Source organism: Perognathus longimembris, chromosome 2, assembly GCF_023159225.1.
Source record: "Perognathus longimembris pacificus isolate PPM17 chromosome 2, ASM2315922v1, whole genome shotgun sequence".
NCBI classification, from domain to species: Eukaryota; Metazoa; Chordata; class Mammalia; order Rodentia; family Heteromyidae; genus Perognathus; species Perognathus longimembris.
In genome coordinates, this window is record NC_063162.1 from 64,433,770 (window position 1) to 64,449,540 (window position 15,771).

Genomic DNA, 15,771 nt, shown 5'->3' on the forward strand with positions numbered 1-15,771 from the left:
AACCACGCAGAAGGTAGACCGGAGACCAAGCCCCCTCGGTCCGGTGGTGTGTTGCCCACAGAGTAGCTACCGGGCGGACCCCGGGCGTGCGCAGCCCCGCCTCCACTTCCGCTTCCTGCATTTGGGGCGGGGCTTCCGGCCCCTGGGGGCAGGGCTTCCGTCGTCGTCGGAGGCCGGGAGCCGTCCGGGGAGGCCTGGCGGAAAGCTGTGGCTGCCGCGGTGTGGGACCGCGGGGCGTGCCATGGCGGCGAACCTGAGCCGGAACGGGCCGGCGCTGCAGGAGGCCTACGTGCGAGTGGTCACCGAGAAGTCCCCGACCGACTGGTGGGCAGCGAGGCGGGCCGCGGGTTGCGCTGGGGAGCTGGGCGGGGAAGGAGAGGGGCGCCGGCGGCCCTTCACAGGGGTGCTCGCCCTTCTGTTTGCTTGCCCCACACCCGTCTGCCCGCCTCACACCCACCCCTCTTTCGCTCTCCGTGAACTGCTGAGTACCGGCCTGGGGGAGCCCCGCGAGCCCGCCTGCACTTTGCCGGCCTCACCAGGTTCTTCCCATCCTGGGACTTCCTGGAGACGGGGCGTCCTGCGAAGGCTCCATTCTTCACAAGGTGGACGCCACATCACGTTTCCCTAATGCTGAGGTGGGGGATGGGCCTTTGAGAGTGGTCTGACAGCATTGTTAGGTGCATGAGCTTGTCCTGGAGGCCCAGATGAGATCAGTGGTGGATCTCTGGTTCTAAAGATTGCAGGACCTCTGTTTCTCTTTCCCGTGCCTGAGTCAAGGAGAGAAGAATGAAAAAATGCTGGTCACCTGTCTGGGAAAAGGTCGCTGTCTTCACTCCACTACCCCAGGACATCCTTTGCTAGGCTATCATTGTGCAGGTCTCATCGTGCAGTTAAGCCAGGTTCAGTGGCTCAAGCCCGTAGTTCTAGCTACTCGCGAGGCTGAGATCTGAGGATTGTGGTTCAAAGCCAGCACGAAAGAATGTCTGAGGTTCTTACCTCCAATTAACCACCAAAAAGCCGGAAATGGAGCTGTGGCTCCAAGTGGTAGAACACCAGCCTTGAGCGGATAAAGCTAAGGGTGGCACACAGTCCCTGAGTTAAAGCCCCACGGTGGAGGGGGTGGGGGGATAGCCTTAAAATACTGGGAGCCTGGATCCGAAGTTTCTGGCATAACCCAATAGCGCTTTCTGCCTTCTCCTGTAGTCAGCTCTTTGCCATATGAGTAGCTGATACTGCAATGTTTTTCACTTTCCTATTATCTTAAATGTTTTTATTGACCAGTTCTTAGCACTTCCATTTATGAGAAATCTGCTAGGTATGGTGGATTAAGATGACCAACCTTGGGGAATAGAAATTGGACCTTGGAGGTAAGAGTCATGGTGGGACCACAACAGCCCTTCCCACTTTGCCCAGTCTGAGGTAGTCCTGCTGAGTCAGCCTTTGTGTTGTGCTGGGCCCTGTTGAGCCTCTTCCTATTGTCTGGAGGGTACTTTGTTGCTGTGACCCACTGCATCCTCTTATCTAAACGCTTTTTTTCTTCCTCTGCCTTTCCTAGTGCTTCAATCTCTTGGAAACTGTCGCTGTTTTGTGGAGTGATGGCACACAGCCCACCTAGCTGTGCAGACCTCTCATGTTCCTAGCCTTTCCTTTGGGTCTTAGCAATACTGCCTGCTGGCACTGGCTTACTCCACCTACTTTTTGTCCCTTCTGAGGCTTCAGGGCCTACTCTTTCCTCTTATCATCTCCTCTGCCCAAATAGCTATGTTTCTGCCCTCATACTTACCTCCAATCAATCTTCTGCAGCATTGCAGGTGGTTCTATTCACTGAATATGACTCTAGCCTCCACCCATGGTGTCAAAACCATTTAGATAGTTACTCAACAAGACTATAGGGCAGGTCCTCACTCGTAAGCAGAACAATATATTTCTAGGCCATCTTACTTCCCTCCCCATGACTCTGCAGTGGCTTCCTGTTGCACTCTGAGGAAAACCCAGGCTCCTGCCCTGCATGACTGCCTTCCTGCTGCCCCTCCTGCTTACAACACTGTGACCACACCTGTTCACCACCACTCTATGTGAAGTCTTTCTCTTCCTCAAACATCAAAGCTGCTCCCTCTGCCTGGAACATACTTCTTCCATGTCGTTTCAAGCGGCTCTCCAGCCTTCATGTCTGTTCTGAGGTTACCTTCTCAGAGTCCTTCCAAGACTGAGCCTCCCAATTGCAGTCACCTCAGTAACTTTCTTCGGATACATAACAGTCATGGCTGAAACTCATGGACTTGTCTGTAGTTGTTGTTTTTTGTCACTTCTATCTCTTCTAGTGGTCAGTTGTTTTCGTATAATAGGTGCTCAGATGATGGACGGATAAGCTATACAGAAAAGGCAGTAAAGAATATCAAAGAAAGGAGATGGCCTTCAGTATGGTGGGTCATAGAAAGTTTTACCCATAGCAGGTACCACTGCACCAGGCCTTGAGGCTAGATCCAGAGCCTCAGCTCTCAATCTGGATTTGTCTCCAACCTCCTGTCCCCAGATCTTGACATGATTTGTCCTCATCCAGTTTATATGTCACCTTCTACATTACCTGACATACATAAAATTAGATGCATTCTTTTATCTCTGTTAACATGGACAGAACCTTTTAGGGATTATTCATAGCCATACTTCTATCACAGTAAACAAGTTCTTAGCACGGTTTTTGGAAAGAATGATTGAATGATAAAGTACCTCCTGTACATAGGCCAGCTCACTATGTTTTTTGCATGTAAGAAGGGTGGAGGCCCACTGATCATGGGAATGTTCCTCTGATCTGGGCATGTTCTTGAAATGGTTTAGAGTGGAACCCAGAAAGGAAGAGATAAAGTCAGAGGAGTGGGCAGCAGGCATGAAGTCTGGGCTTATTAGCTGCCAGAGCCCTTTCTGTCCTCTGCTGCTGTGCTTGTCTTCATGCCCTGGCTGGAGTCCAAGGACTTTAGTCCATCCGCAGGAAGAGTCTCCTTTTCTAAAGATGGCTCTCCAAATCCCCAGTCTTTCTTCTGTTTTTCTCTGGTCTTTTCTCTTGGGTGTTTCTCTCTTTTCTATTCTGTTTCCTCTTCCAATAAGCAAGAGCTCTTAGTAGCCTGTCTTTTCCCTGCTAACCAGGTCCACTGAGCCTGTATCTGAGTTCTCCATCTTTCTGAGACAAGCATCTCTCTAGAGGCATTGCTAAGTCCCTTACTTCTGAATTTCTGTCCAAACTGCCTCTCTCAGACTGGGGAGGCAACAGACACTGGGCAGGGTGTCCCCACCCTTTACCTATACAACACTGCTGCCGTGTTGGTGCTGGTGGCTGGACTCCATGTACACTGTGGAGACCTCATACCCAACTTGCCTCTATGAGACCACCTCTTCCAAATCATTCTCCTTAAGGAACTTAAGTTTTGGTCAAGAGACTACATATCTCAGACTTAAAATTACTATACTTCTTTACCACTTAAGTAGCACCAGTTCATACACCAAAAGACTTTCCAGACTTTTATGAAGAGTCTTCTCTTTGCAAGAGAAGAAAGACACAGCCCAGTGTTAGCAATGGAGACTTAAGGCTATGCTAGACAGAGGGTTGTCCATGGCATAGGTCCATGAGAGGAGTGGCAGGTTGGTGGTCTTTACTGGGACTTTATGTTGTGTTTGCTATTTCTGGTTTCTGAGGTTGTACATGCCTGTTAAAGCTTGTGTTGGAGGGAGTCTCACACCCAGGCTGGACCAGATGCACAACCTTTCAGGCTTTATGGAAGACAAATAGGCCCAGGGCTTTTGAGCAGCTTCCCAGGGTGCATGGTGCTCTTCCTCTCTCTAGCTTCTCCTCTAGGTGCTTGTGTTTAGGAGTGTTGTGAGTATCCTTTGTCCTTTCAGATTCATGTGCCTGGTAGTCAGGTGTATTTTACCCATGTACATGTAGAAAGATAGTGTAAACCTCCACAGACTATGTTTTCCTCTAAATAGACCTGTGCTCCTCATTTCCACATTTTTGTCCTCACAGCTAGCCTTACCTGCTGTAGCACCTGCCTGGTGAGTCAGCAGGGTGGAGCAGAGCTAGTGCCTGCTGTGCTAGATGCACTGAAGACACATGGAGCCTTAGTACTGGCCACTGAGCCCACTTGTATTTTGTTTCAGGGCTCTCTTTACCTATGAAGGCAACAGCAATGACATCCGTGTGGCTGGCACAGGGGGTGAGTATGACCTAAATGGGCTTTCAGCACCAGAAGGCGGGAGGGTGACTGTTACTGGTCCATTTTGTTGAAATTCCAGCCATCAAAGTAAGAAGGGAATTCAGGCAAATAGGCAGCCTATGTCCAGAGTACTCCACTGTAAGATGCTATTCTTAGAGCTAGTGCAGGTAAAAATGGCTCACAGACATGTACTCTTCTGTCTGCCCTGCCCTGGCCAGCTACTCGCAGGGACCTTGTTTTCCCTGGGAGAGGCAGTATTGTTGCAGGTGGTTAAGGAGGATTCTGTGCAGGAAGGACCAACTCCTGGCACCAATGGACAGAGGCTGCAAAGTAGGCTAAGCCAGAGATGATGGGGATATGATCCAAATGTCCCCAGCTGAGAAACTCAACCCCACCTCATGCTTAAAGCAGTCTTTCCTGATCTACCTAACCTTCCCCCACTCCCTGTCCCCTCCCCCCCAGTACATGGCTCCATTGTTTAAGGATGCCTGAAATATATTCTTTGCCCTGTTGAACAATATGACCTTAGTGACTCATTGATAGAAAGTTCCTTCCTGCCATAAGCCATTCTCTCTGATGCATCTTCTTTTTAGAATTGCCTCTACATGGTAATTGCACATGGCTGGTAGGTGCCCAGCAGGTGCACCTACCTGAGTTTCCTAGTGCTGCCTCCAGTGGCACAAAGCAGGACTCGGTGCAGATATAGTATCTGATGTCCAAGTTCTGTGGACACTGTAGTTAGAATACCTACTCCAGTTCCCTTACTTCATGGCCAAGAAGTACAGGAGTTGCAGCTCATTCAGAAGAATGATGTAGAGCAGCCTCTCCTGACTCCCTCCCACTCCTCCCCATGAGAGACTCTGAGGGAGGAGCTAGTTGTTTAGCTACAGGATATCCCAAAAGGTCCAATCCCTTAAGTAGTCTTGGAGTTCAAGTGGCCTAGCCCAACTGTCCTGAGCCCTTTGTGGGAACCAAACATCAAGCAACAATACTCATGTATTGACCCTCCATTTGGAAGTCTGGTGGCTGGTCTACAGTGAAGTATGTTTGCGTGCGCCAGTCTTAGGGCTTGATCTCAGGGCATGGGCACTGTCCCTGAGCTTTTTTGCTCCAGGCTAGCACTCTACCACTTGAACCACAGCTCTACTTCCAGCTTTTTGCTGGTTAATTGGAGATAAGAGTCTAACAGACTTTCTTTCCTGGACTGGCTTCAAACCACAGTCCTCAGATTTCAGCCTCATAAGTAGTTAGGATTAAAGGTATGAATGAGTCACCAGTGCCCAGCTATTGTTAATTTTTATTTCTCTAATTACCTTTATGTTTAGAGGAGTGTTGTTGTTTTTTTAAGCGTGGATAAAAAGTAACATAAGGTGCTTATCAGAAGCACATACTCCTGGGTCCCACCTGCTTTAAGAAATCAGCCTAGTACATCAATCCTGAACAACAGGATCCAGGATATCACAAAGATACCTGCACATCCATGTTTATCACTGCACAATTCACAATAGCCCAAACATGGAAACAACCTAGATGCCCCACTACAAATGAATGGATCAAAAAAATGTAGTACCTCTACTCAATGGGATTTTACACTGCAATTAGAAATGATAAAATAATGGCATTCACAGGGAAATGGTCAGATCTTGAACAAATAATGTTGAGCGAGACAAGCCTAGAACACAGAGAACAAAGGCGCATGATTTCCCTGATATGTGGTTGTTGGTGGGGGGGGGGGGGCAGGGAGAACAGTAGAGATTGTGTCTGTAAAATAACAAACTTCTTTTTAAATGGTATTTCCACATGTTTTGGTCAGCAACTTTACAGTATGTCTCTGAAACCAAACAATTACTAAGTAGACATAAAAATGTCTAGGATAGACCTATCAGAGGATCACAATAGCTCAACAGCTACATACATATGGTTATATAAGATGAGGCTAAACAAAATGAACTCCAAGAGATGGAAACAGGAGGATTTTGTTGTTGTCGTTATGTTTAATGTACTAGGTGAATATCCTGTTGCATACCCCATGTGGTTACTGTATATGATTTTGGTACACTGGATATTGTATATATGTTTATCTGAGCTAAAGAAGGGAAAGAAAAATGAGGGAGGGTGTAACAAATACAAGAAATGTACTCACTACCTTATTATGTAACTGTAACCCCTCTGTACAGCACCTTGGCAATAAATTTTTTTAAAAAAGAAACCAGCCTAGTAGGGGCAAGGCCCAGGAATCTATATTAGTGTTATTACTATCAATATTATTATTTTGTGGTGCTGATAATCTAGGACCTTGTGTTAGGCAAGAGCTCTACCACTGAGCTTACCTCCAGGAATCTGGTTTCTTTATTTATCTAATGATTCTGGGGCTGAAACCCAGCAACCTATATATACTTGCATGTCAGCCAAGCACTATACCACCAAGCTATAGCCCATCTCAGGAATTTGATCCCCCACCCTCTGGTTTTTCTTCTTTTGGGGGTCAGAGGGGTGATATATGGATTTGAACTTGTGCTTACTACTCAACTTGCTTCCTCGTTCAGCTGGCAAGCTACCATTTGAGCCATGTCCCCAGCCCTGATTTGTGCTAGTTAATTTTGGAGATGGTGTCTAGCAGACTTTTCTGCCTAGGCTGTCCTTGAAGCATTATCCTCTGAATCTCAGCCTTCTGAGTAGCAAAGATTACATGAGCCACTGGCACCCAGCAGGAATTTGATTTTTTTTTTTTTTTTTTTTTTTTTTTTTTTTTTTGCCAGTCCTGGGCCTTGGACTCAGGGCCTGAGCACTGTCCCTGGCTTCTTCCCGCTCAAGGCTAGCACTCTGCCGCTTGAGCCACAGCACCGCTTCTGGCCGTTTTCTGTATATGTGGTGCTGGGGAATCGAACCTAGGGCCTCGTGTATCCGAGGCAGGCACTCTTGCCACTAGGCCATATCCCCAGCCCAGGAATTTGATTTTCAACATAGTTTCCAGTATGATTCTGAAGTCAATGGCATGAGAAACCCTGGAATGCAAGTGTCTTGGGCTCCTACGTGCCAGGACTAAGGTACCAGGGCAATCAAGGACATGTACTGCCCTGACCTTCCCTTTGATTCTGCAGAGGGCGGACTGGAGGAGCTGGTGGAGGAACTCAACAGTGGGAAGGTGATGTATGCCTTCTGCAGAGTGAGAGACCCCAACTCTGGCCTACCCAAGTTCGTCCTCATCAACTGGGTATGTGTGACTGGTGAAAATCCTTTGTCTTCTTTTCTGCTTTGATTTGACTTCAGGAACAGAATATTTTACTGACTTCACTCAGTAGATCAGCAGAACAGCTCAGAGCTAGCAGACAAGCAGTATGGTCAGTTAAATCAATGTGGTCGAAAGATAACTAACCATGCTCTATAGAATTCATCTTCAGGCCCAGAATTATTCCTGCAAAATGGAGTAAGAGTAGTCACAAGAAGTCACTGCTCCTTCTCCTTCCAGGTAGTCCTTCACTTGAGCAGAGCTCAAGGGAATGCCCAGGAGCCTGAGTGCAGGGAGAAGGCCTCCTCCAGAGCAGAGCCCCTTTGGTGGGGACAGGAAGGCTTAGGAAATGCTCCCATAATAGGAGCCAGCAGCACTCCTGTGCAGAGAATAGCCCTGAGCCTCTTGGAGGTTTGAGGACTAATCTTACCTATGTGACTGAATTGGGGGAATGGTTTCTATTCTGGAGGATAGAAGTAGGGGCTGTTCTGGGGAGAGATAGGAAAGCTAATGGGTTCCTGAGAACTTGTAGGCAGAGAATTGGCTTCAGAGGAGGCTGGGTAATGCTGGATGTGCTTATATTGCAGACGGGTGAGGGTGTGAATGATGTCCGGAAGGGAGCATGCGCCAACCATGTCAGCACCATAGCCAACTTCCTGAAGGTGAGGGCTAAGCCTGTCTTTCTGCCCTGTACGGGGACTTTGGAGGATCAAACATCCCATGTTCCTAAGTGCAAATGAATCAGGATAACTGCTGGAGTTGGGAGCTTGCCTACTGGTGCTCTGTTTGGCCCGCAGGTCCATAGGCAAAGGCTGCTAGAAGGTCTAGGCTCCCTGCAGGCTGCCTCCACAGGGCAGAATGAGGACCCTGCTGGAGCTCATCTAATGAGCAAAGCTGAGCCCAGGGTTCTGCTTTGTTTATGATCACGCTAAGCAGTTTAGTCATTTTTTCAAGATTTAGATGAAGGAACAGGTTGTTCATGGGTTCACTACCTAACTTGAACCCTTTTGATGTTTTCCTTTCCAGGCCATTTCCAAAGTATTCATGTTACTTGTCTTACAATTGTACTTTCTTTTTGTTTGTTTGTTTTTTTCTCAATTTCAAAAGCATTTATATTGGGGCTGGACCTATGGCTCAAATGATAAGGTGCTTACCTTGCAAAGTGCAAGGTCCTGAGTTCAAACCCCATTGTCACCAAAAGTATTTTTGTCAAAAGTATTCTGTCCTTTACTTGTTGTCTTTTTCCATTTTCTTAAGTTATTGTCAAGGAGATAAGACTCCAGTTTCCGCTTCTACCCATACATCTTGAGATATACCTTGGCTTTTTCAACTAGTACCTGAGAGCTTTTGAACTGCTGGTGCTGCTTTGTATTCATTCATTCATGCATGCATGCATTTTTCAGTCCTGAGGATTTAAACCCAGGGCCTCCCACATTCTAGGCAAAGGCACTTTACCACTTGAGCTAGGCAAGGGCCCTACCACTGAGCTTCATCCCAGCAAGACTTCCAAGTGTATTGGGTCTATAGTAACAGTGAATGAGGTCACAGGTCTTGGGAATAAGTCAGTGGCTCACTCTTTGTAGAAATTGTGTCTGCTTCAGAGCAGCCTTTTAAGTTAACTTGGTTAGAAGGGAGGCTTTTTGCACAGTTCATCTGCCAAACTGCAGTTGGGACTATGCAGCACCCAGGGCCCAATCTGGGCCTTGGTTCCCAGCAAACAAGTGCCTTTCCATCTCCTGACACTACTTGAGTTGGAGTAGTGGTCTTTGTTATGTAGACAGATGGGAGGTTGGTCAGTCCTTTTCTGGATTGCAAAGCTTAAATTTTTAAGTGCTGCTCCTGCCACAGGGGGCCCATGTGACCATTAATGCACGAGCAGAGGAGGATGTGGAGCCTGAGTGCATCATGCAGAAGGTTGCCAAGGCCTCTGGGTCCAACTATAGCTTCCACAGAGAGAGCAGCAGTTTCCAGGATGCAGGGCCCCAGGCACCAGTGGTGAGTACCACCTGCCCATCACTGATTCTTCATTGCTCCAGACCTCAGAGCAGTTCTAAAAGTGTACTGTCAGCATCTAGATAGCTGGGCCCTACTGCCCAGCTTCCATAGATGGTAACCCTAAGCTCTGGTAGGCACTAGCCACAATTCATAGCTGAAGAAACCATTCTGGAGCCTTTGTCTGGAGCCAGCTCTGTGTATTCAGAATAGAGGCTCTTCAGGAGTATACAACTATGATAGTCCAGCACCTCCAGGGCCACAGTGCCAGTATGACCTGGGACAGCTCTTGGCAGGAGCTACTCCATAGGAACTTCAGGTGGCATTAAAGCCGAGCTTAAAACCAGAGGCCAGAGAGCTGACAGCCAGAAACTGTGTCATCAGAAATAAGAATTGGGGGCTGGGAATATGGCCTAGTGGCAAGAGTGCTTGCCTCATAAACATGAAGCCCTGGGTTCGATTCCCCAGCACCACATATATAGAAAACGGCCAGAAGGGGCACTGTAGCTCAAGTGGCAGAGTGCTAGCCTTGAGCAAAGAGAAGCCAGGGACAGTGCTCGGGCCCTGAGTCCAAGGCCCAGGACTGGCAAAAAAAATAAAAAGTTTAAAAAAAAAAAGAAACTAATAATTAGGCTTTAGTAATTCCCATGGTTCCTGCTCTATCTGAAGAGCAGTCTAGTAGGGGAGGGGAAGGTGCCTGCAGACAGTGCCTTTCCTGCCCCTTTCCATAAAGGCCAGACACCATCAGAGAATGTTGTCAGGATTTCACATTCCTGCTGGGGCAGTCACCTAGGCTTCTTTCCTTTTATGGTTTGTTGTTTTGTTTGTAATAGAGTCTGACTATGTAGTCAGCCTCCCAAGTATTAGAATTACAGTTGTGTACCACGGCCCTCTGCCTGCATACCTTTAGGTCTATCTCCTTGAGGGTGACAGTACACTGTGTTCCATTGTGCCCACTGGATATGGTCCTATCAGTGTTCACCTGCTGCCTTGAGAACCCTGAGAATCTTCTCATGCCTCTTCCTCTGCCCTCAGGGTCTGAGCTCCCATGTAGGGCCAGGTCTCCTGTATGTGCTCTGTCCCCACAGGGATCTGTATATCAGAAGACCAATGCTGCATCTGAGATCAAGAGAGTTGGCAAAGATAGCTTCTGGGCCAAAGCTGAGGTAAGAGAGTTTGAATGTGAACATACTGCCCATGATAGGTGTATAATGAGTCCTTGCCAGCCCATTTACATATGATTAAAGTGAAGTCCTAAGTGGGTTAAGTTACAGTGAAGGTGAGCAGTGTTCTTTGTGTAGTCTTCCTGACCATTTGTGCCTGTATGACCTGGTCCTGGGCAGGGGATGAGGCCAAGGAGGCAGCATGGGACTGAGTGGGCCGCTCCCCTTTCAGAAGGAGGAAGAGAACCGCCGCCTAGAGGAGAAGCGAAAGGCTGAGGAAGAGCACCAGAGGCTGGAACAGGAGTGCCGGGAGCGGGAGCTGCAGGAGGCTGCCCGCCGGGAGCAGCGCTACCAGGAGCAGCAAAGCAAGGCCAACTACCAAAGGTGAGTTCACACTGGGCTGAATCAAAGGATTAGCCCTTGGATAGAGGCTGTCCTGGAAGATAACCTCAGGTGTCCCTGCATCCTCAACTTAGTCTCTTAGAGGAGGACTGAGGACACAGCCTCAGGGGCAGCCAACAAGCCTTACCTCTCTCCCCATTCCCAGCAGGATGTATGAGCAGCAGCAAGAATCAGGTTCAGGGGACAGACAGGAACAGGTGAGTCTTGGGCATCTCCTTCCATCGAGCCTGGGAACTTATTGGTTTCAACCCATCTCCTTCACAAGCCAAAGTCTCAAGCCACAGATGGAGGGCTCAGCCCAGGTCTGTGCGGTGCATCTGAGGTACATCTAGGCACATCAGAAGGACCAGTGGGGAGGATCTGGTCCAGTCCTGGGAGAGGTCCTGCCAGTTTGCCACCACCTAGTCACAGCTGGAAGGCCTGCCTTTGGGGTGGGGACAGTGAGGTAAGATGAGAAGCTGTTGGGCTCCTGCTCACTGCTGAGGTCATTGTGTATTCTTTCAGGAGTCTGATGGTCAACGGGCTACACACCCAAGGGAGATTTTCAAACAGAAGGAGAGGGCCATGTCTACTACCTCTATCTTCAGTCCTCAGCCAGGTAGGACTTCTCTTTGGCCCTGGCCACAAGGCTGAATGGGCTGAGGGGAAGCATAGAGTGCTATGCAGGGCACAAGGGAAGAGTGGGTGGGAAGAGCAGCCCAGGACTCAGTATCCCATCCTGCCTTTGTCCTCCTCCTTGACCCTACAGATCACCACTCTGGCCCCTAATGTACAAAGGACTGGGCTGCCTACTAGCTCACCCCACAGCGCACCACCCTGGGCTCCTTGCATCTGCACTAGTAAGGGCCAGCCCCATAGGCCTCCTCCAAGCACACCTAGGCTGGCATGTGGACCTCTGGTGTTTCTGAAGTGGCATTGTGTTGGTTGGGGTTTTCAGGCAAGTTGAGGAGCCCCTTCCTGCAGAAGCAGCTCACTCATCCAGAGACCTCCTTTGGCAGAGAGCCAGCTCCCACTGTTTCAAGCCCCAGAAAAGGCAAGACACTGGTCACTCCATGGGGCTATGGAGGGGAGAGGTAGAGAGAGGTGTTGTAGGAGGGAGAGGTCAAAACCTACTGTGTCTTCCGGTGCAGATGTCTGTGAGGAGCCAGTACCTAGCACTCCATTTATGGTACAGGCAGAAGAGGAAGCCACATATGAGGAGCACCCAGAACAAGAGACTCTGTATGAGGAGCCCCCACTGGTGGGTTTCTTGTGGTGAGGTGGGGCTGTGAAGGGGTCACAGGTCTGGGTTTTTTTTTGTTTGTTTTCGGGGTTTGTTTTGTTTTGTTTTTCCAGTCCTGGGGCTTGAATTCAGGGCCCGAGTACTGTCCCTGGCTTCTTTTTGCTCAAGGCTAATACTCAACCACTTGAGCCACAGCGCCACTTCCGGCTTTTTCTGTGTATGTGGTGCTGAAGAATCAAACCCAGGGCTTCATGCATGCTAGGCAAGCACTCTACTGCTAAGCCACATTCCCAGCCAGGTCTGGGTTTTAACAGCATACTGCCAGGTGGGGGTTGTAGGTTTGGGGTCTGGGTTTTTTGGAAGATAGGGTATGTTGCCCAGCCCAGGCTCACTTTGAGCTTGAGATCCTCTTGCTTCAGCACTGGAATCACAGACATGGGCCACCATACCTGGCTTGCAGAGGTTTTTTAATGTGTGTGTGGTATTTGTTGTTGTTACTGTTGTTTTGTCAGTCATGGGACTTGAACTCACGGCCTGGGTGCTGTCTCTGAGTTCTTTTGCTCAAGGCTAGTACTCTACCACTTTTAGCCACAGCACCACTTCCGGTTTTCTGGTGATTAATTGGAGATGAGTCTCACGGACTTTCCTGCCTGGGCTGGCTTTGAACTGCGATCCTCAGATCTCAGCCTACTGAATAGCTAGGATTATAGGCATGAGCCACCAGTGCCTGGCATGTATGTTTTTAGTTGGTGTTGTGTTGGGTTTTTGTTTGTTTGTTTGTTTGTTTTTACAGTACTAGGGATCTAATCTAGGACCTTGAACAAACTTTGTAAATGCTCTGTCACTTAAACACAGTCCCACACCACAGACTTTTGAGTACCTGGAAATTCTCGATTTCTTTTTTTCTTTTTGGGGTAGAGGAAGTGGAGGGAAAAATTGAACTCAGGTCTCATACTTTCAAGGCAGGTACTTTTTACTACTTAAGCAATGCCTCCAGTCTCTTTTTGCTGTAATTGTTTTCAAGACAGGGTCTTAATTTACGTCCATGCTGGCCTGGGCTACGTTCCTCCTGTTTATGCTTCTCTGCATTATTAGGAATGATAGACATAACACCACTATCCCCACCCATTGTTTGAGATGGAATCTCACAAGCTTTCGTGCCCAGGTGAGCCTCAAATCTTCCATGTCTGCCTCCCAAGTAGCTAGGATTACAGGCTTGAGCCACCATGCCTGGCCTTCATTTGACTCTTCAAGCAGTCTGGGCCAGGACCCCTGTGTCCTTAGTGCTAGGCAAGAAAAACACTTCATAGTCCATGGCTGCCATTTCTTCTGTACCTCAAGATCACAGTTATGTTGTCGGGGCAGCAGCAGCCTTCCCCAGAGCTGCACTTCATCCATGTGTTTTGTCCCCTGCCCCCCACCCATCTTGGCCTGGGCCACTTGTGTGTGAGGGCTGAGCGGAGCAAGATGTCTTCTTCTTCCTCCCTTCAGGTGCAGCAGCAAGGTGCCGGCGTTGAACTCATTGACCACTATGTGAAAGGCCAGGGGCTCAGTGGGCAAGGGTTGTGTGCCCGGGCCTTGTACGATTATCAGGCAGGTGAGGTACCCCAGCCATGGGTCCTGAGCTTAAGGAGGAGGAGGAGTGTGTGGGCTCTGTAGGATGGCCCTAGGGATGTCAGAAGCAAATGCTCAGGGGTAGGAGGCACATTGGGGGACAGAAGCTACTCTAGAGGGGTATTGACTGGGGTGCTAGAGTTTTTGCCCTGAACAGCCTGGGCATTCTCATATGCTAGCTCACCAGGCAATTGCTTGCCATCCCTTAGCAGTGGCTGTTCTTGTAGAACCTCCATGCTGACCCACAAGCTGAGTTAGACCTGGTCGCTGGCACCAGGCATCCCCACTTGAGTGAAGGCCTTGGGGAGGTGCTGAGCATCTCAGCTTCCCATGGTACAGTCACTGTAGTGACAGTGATACAGAGCCACTTGCAGGCTGGATGGCAGAGGGATTCTTCTGAGAAGGAAGCAGAGGCCTGGGGTGGAGGGGGGGAGGGTGGCAAGTAAAGGGTCAGGGGCTATGGGCAGGACCTGATGTAGCACCCACCCCATCTTGCCTTCCTTGTAGCTGATGACACAGAGATCTCCTTTGACCCTGAGAACCTCATTACGGGCATTGAGGTGATCGACGAAGGCTGGTGGCGTGGCTATGGGCCCGATGGCCACTTTGGCATGTTCCCTGCCAACTACGTGGAGCTCATTGAGTGATACTGAGGCCCATCACCTTTACTCACCCAAATGTGGCTTTCTGCATACTGGAAGAGGAGGCCCAAGAGTCAATGTTTGGTACTCTTCCAGGAATAACTCCAATGAGGACAAAGCTTGGGGCTCCTTCCAGCCTGGGTGGCTCATCCCAAATGCAGCAATAACCTGGTGATTCCCAAACATGCTTCCTGCAGACTCTCAGGCTCACCTTTGGTCAGCTCCTAGGTAAACTGCCCAAAGACAGCAGCCACACAAATGGAGGGCTGAGCAGAGCATCCGGAAACTGCCTTCTTTCTGCATTTGCCTTTTCTAATTCCTCTCTCCATCTTCTAAGGGGTGGTGACTACAGCTATTTGGAATGGGACCTGGGAACTTAGAGAATTGCTTTTGGTGGGGGGGGGGGGGTATATGACCAAAGTCATACAAAGTCACAGTGGACCATAACTGTGTTGACAGCTGGGGGGTTGATAGAGGCTTCCCTGTCACTAGGCTATGGGAAGTGGGGCAGGGATGACCCAAATGTCCATCTCTGGGTATGTGAAAAAGCAAAGTCCTGCTGTGCCCTTCTGTGTGCCTCACCCTATGTCTGCTGCCCTAGGGTGCATCTCAACTGATTTTTGTTTCAGGAGAAGGAACACAGTGATGTATTTCTGCTATCTCCCCACTTTCTGTCCCAGCCCACCTATGTCTCTGAAGAGGAAATGGAAGAAGTACATTGAGTCCACAGGCTCAGTATAGTCTGCATTGCCATGGTCTGAATGTTCCCATGTGGAACACACACATGCGTGCCTGCATCTGAATAGTGTCTGAGAAGTAAATGTATGTGCATGTACATCTGTAGCCCATTAACCACCTATAAGAAACAGGATGTGGCTGAAGTTGGCGTCTTTCATTTCTGCTCTGGGAGAGACTAAGGCCACTTGAAATGGCCATTGGGAACTCCCTTCAAGGAGTCTTTGCCATGTGGTCCAACCAAGTGTGAACAGAGGTGGCTACATCGGCCATCTGGAAAAAACAGAGATCTCTCTTGGGCCTGGGAGGTGCCCGGTGTGCTTGATTCCCAACTGCAGGTCAAGCTGACAGGTCCCTGGCCTCATGCTGCTCCAGTCCCTCCCATATCCTGCCTATTCCTTTGACATCTCCCCTGTTCCCTATGAAGACTGGAAGCCTTGTGGAGTCTACACTCTTGTGGGCCTGAAGCTTCATGTTCTTTTCCTCACCAGGACATCAGGCTCAGGGTGACAGCTGTGGTAGAGAAGACAATGGGTCACAAAGCATTTCAAGCACTGCCCCATCT

The 15,771-nt window shown here is 49.1% G+C and overlaps 1 protein-coding gene across 8 annotated transcripts; it reads left to right on the forward strand.

Moving 5' to 3' along the window:
• The first annotated feature begins 136 nt into the window (after nucleotides 1–136).
• Nucleotides 137–15,352, forward strand: Dbnl (drebrin like). Of its 8 annotated transcripts, none has more exons than XM_048339316.1 (13): nucleotides 138–324; nucleotides 4,153–4,208; nucleotides 7,310–7,422; nucleotides 8,025–8,099; nucleotides 9,286–9,432; nucleotides 10,518–10,595; nucleotides 10,825–10,976; nucleotides 11,140–11,191; nucleotides 11,499–11,592; nucleotides 11,932–12,027; nucleotides 12,125–12,234; nucleotides 13,705–13,813; nucleotides 14,338–15,352. In XM_048339316.1, exons 1-13 carry the CDS (start codon nucleotides 242–244, stop codon nucleotides 14,475–14,477), a joined length of 1,305 nt encoding a protein of 434 aa, XP_048195273.1. In that variant the 5' UTR covers nucleotides 138–241; the 3' UTR covers nucleotides 14,478–15,352. The 8 variants fall into 8 exon arrangements, with proteins under 8 accessions (XP_048195271.1, XP_048195269.1, XP_048195270.1 ...); XM_048339309.1 differs by having other exon boundaries at nucleotides 13,708–13,813; XM_048339311.1 differs by having other exon boundaries at nucleotides 11,143–11,191; nucleotides 13,708–13,813.
• Nucleotides 15,353–15,771: the final 419 nt, after the last annotated feature.

Bases quoted from the DNA above. Each gene is read 5' to 3' on its own strand.
- Dbnl (XM_048339316.1), top strand. From the start codon at position 242: ATGGCGGCGAACCTGAGCCGGAACGGGCCGGCGCTGCAGGAGGCCTAC. The intron at 7,423-8,024 runs GTATGTGTGACT...CTTATATTGCAG, and splicing joins AGTTCGTCCTCATCAACTGG to ACGGGTGAGGGTGTGAATGA. The intron at 11,593-11,931 runs GTAGGACTTCTC...TGGGGTTTTCAG, and splicing joins TATCTTCAGTCCTCAGCCAG to GCAAGTTGAGGAGCCCCTTC.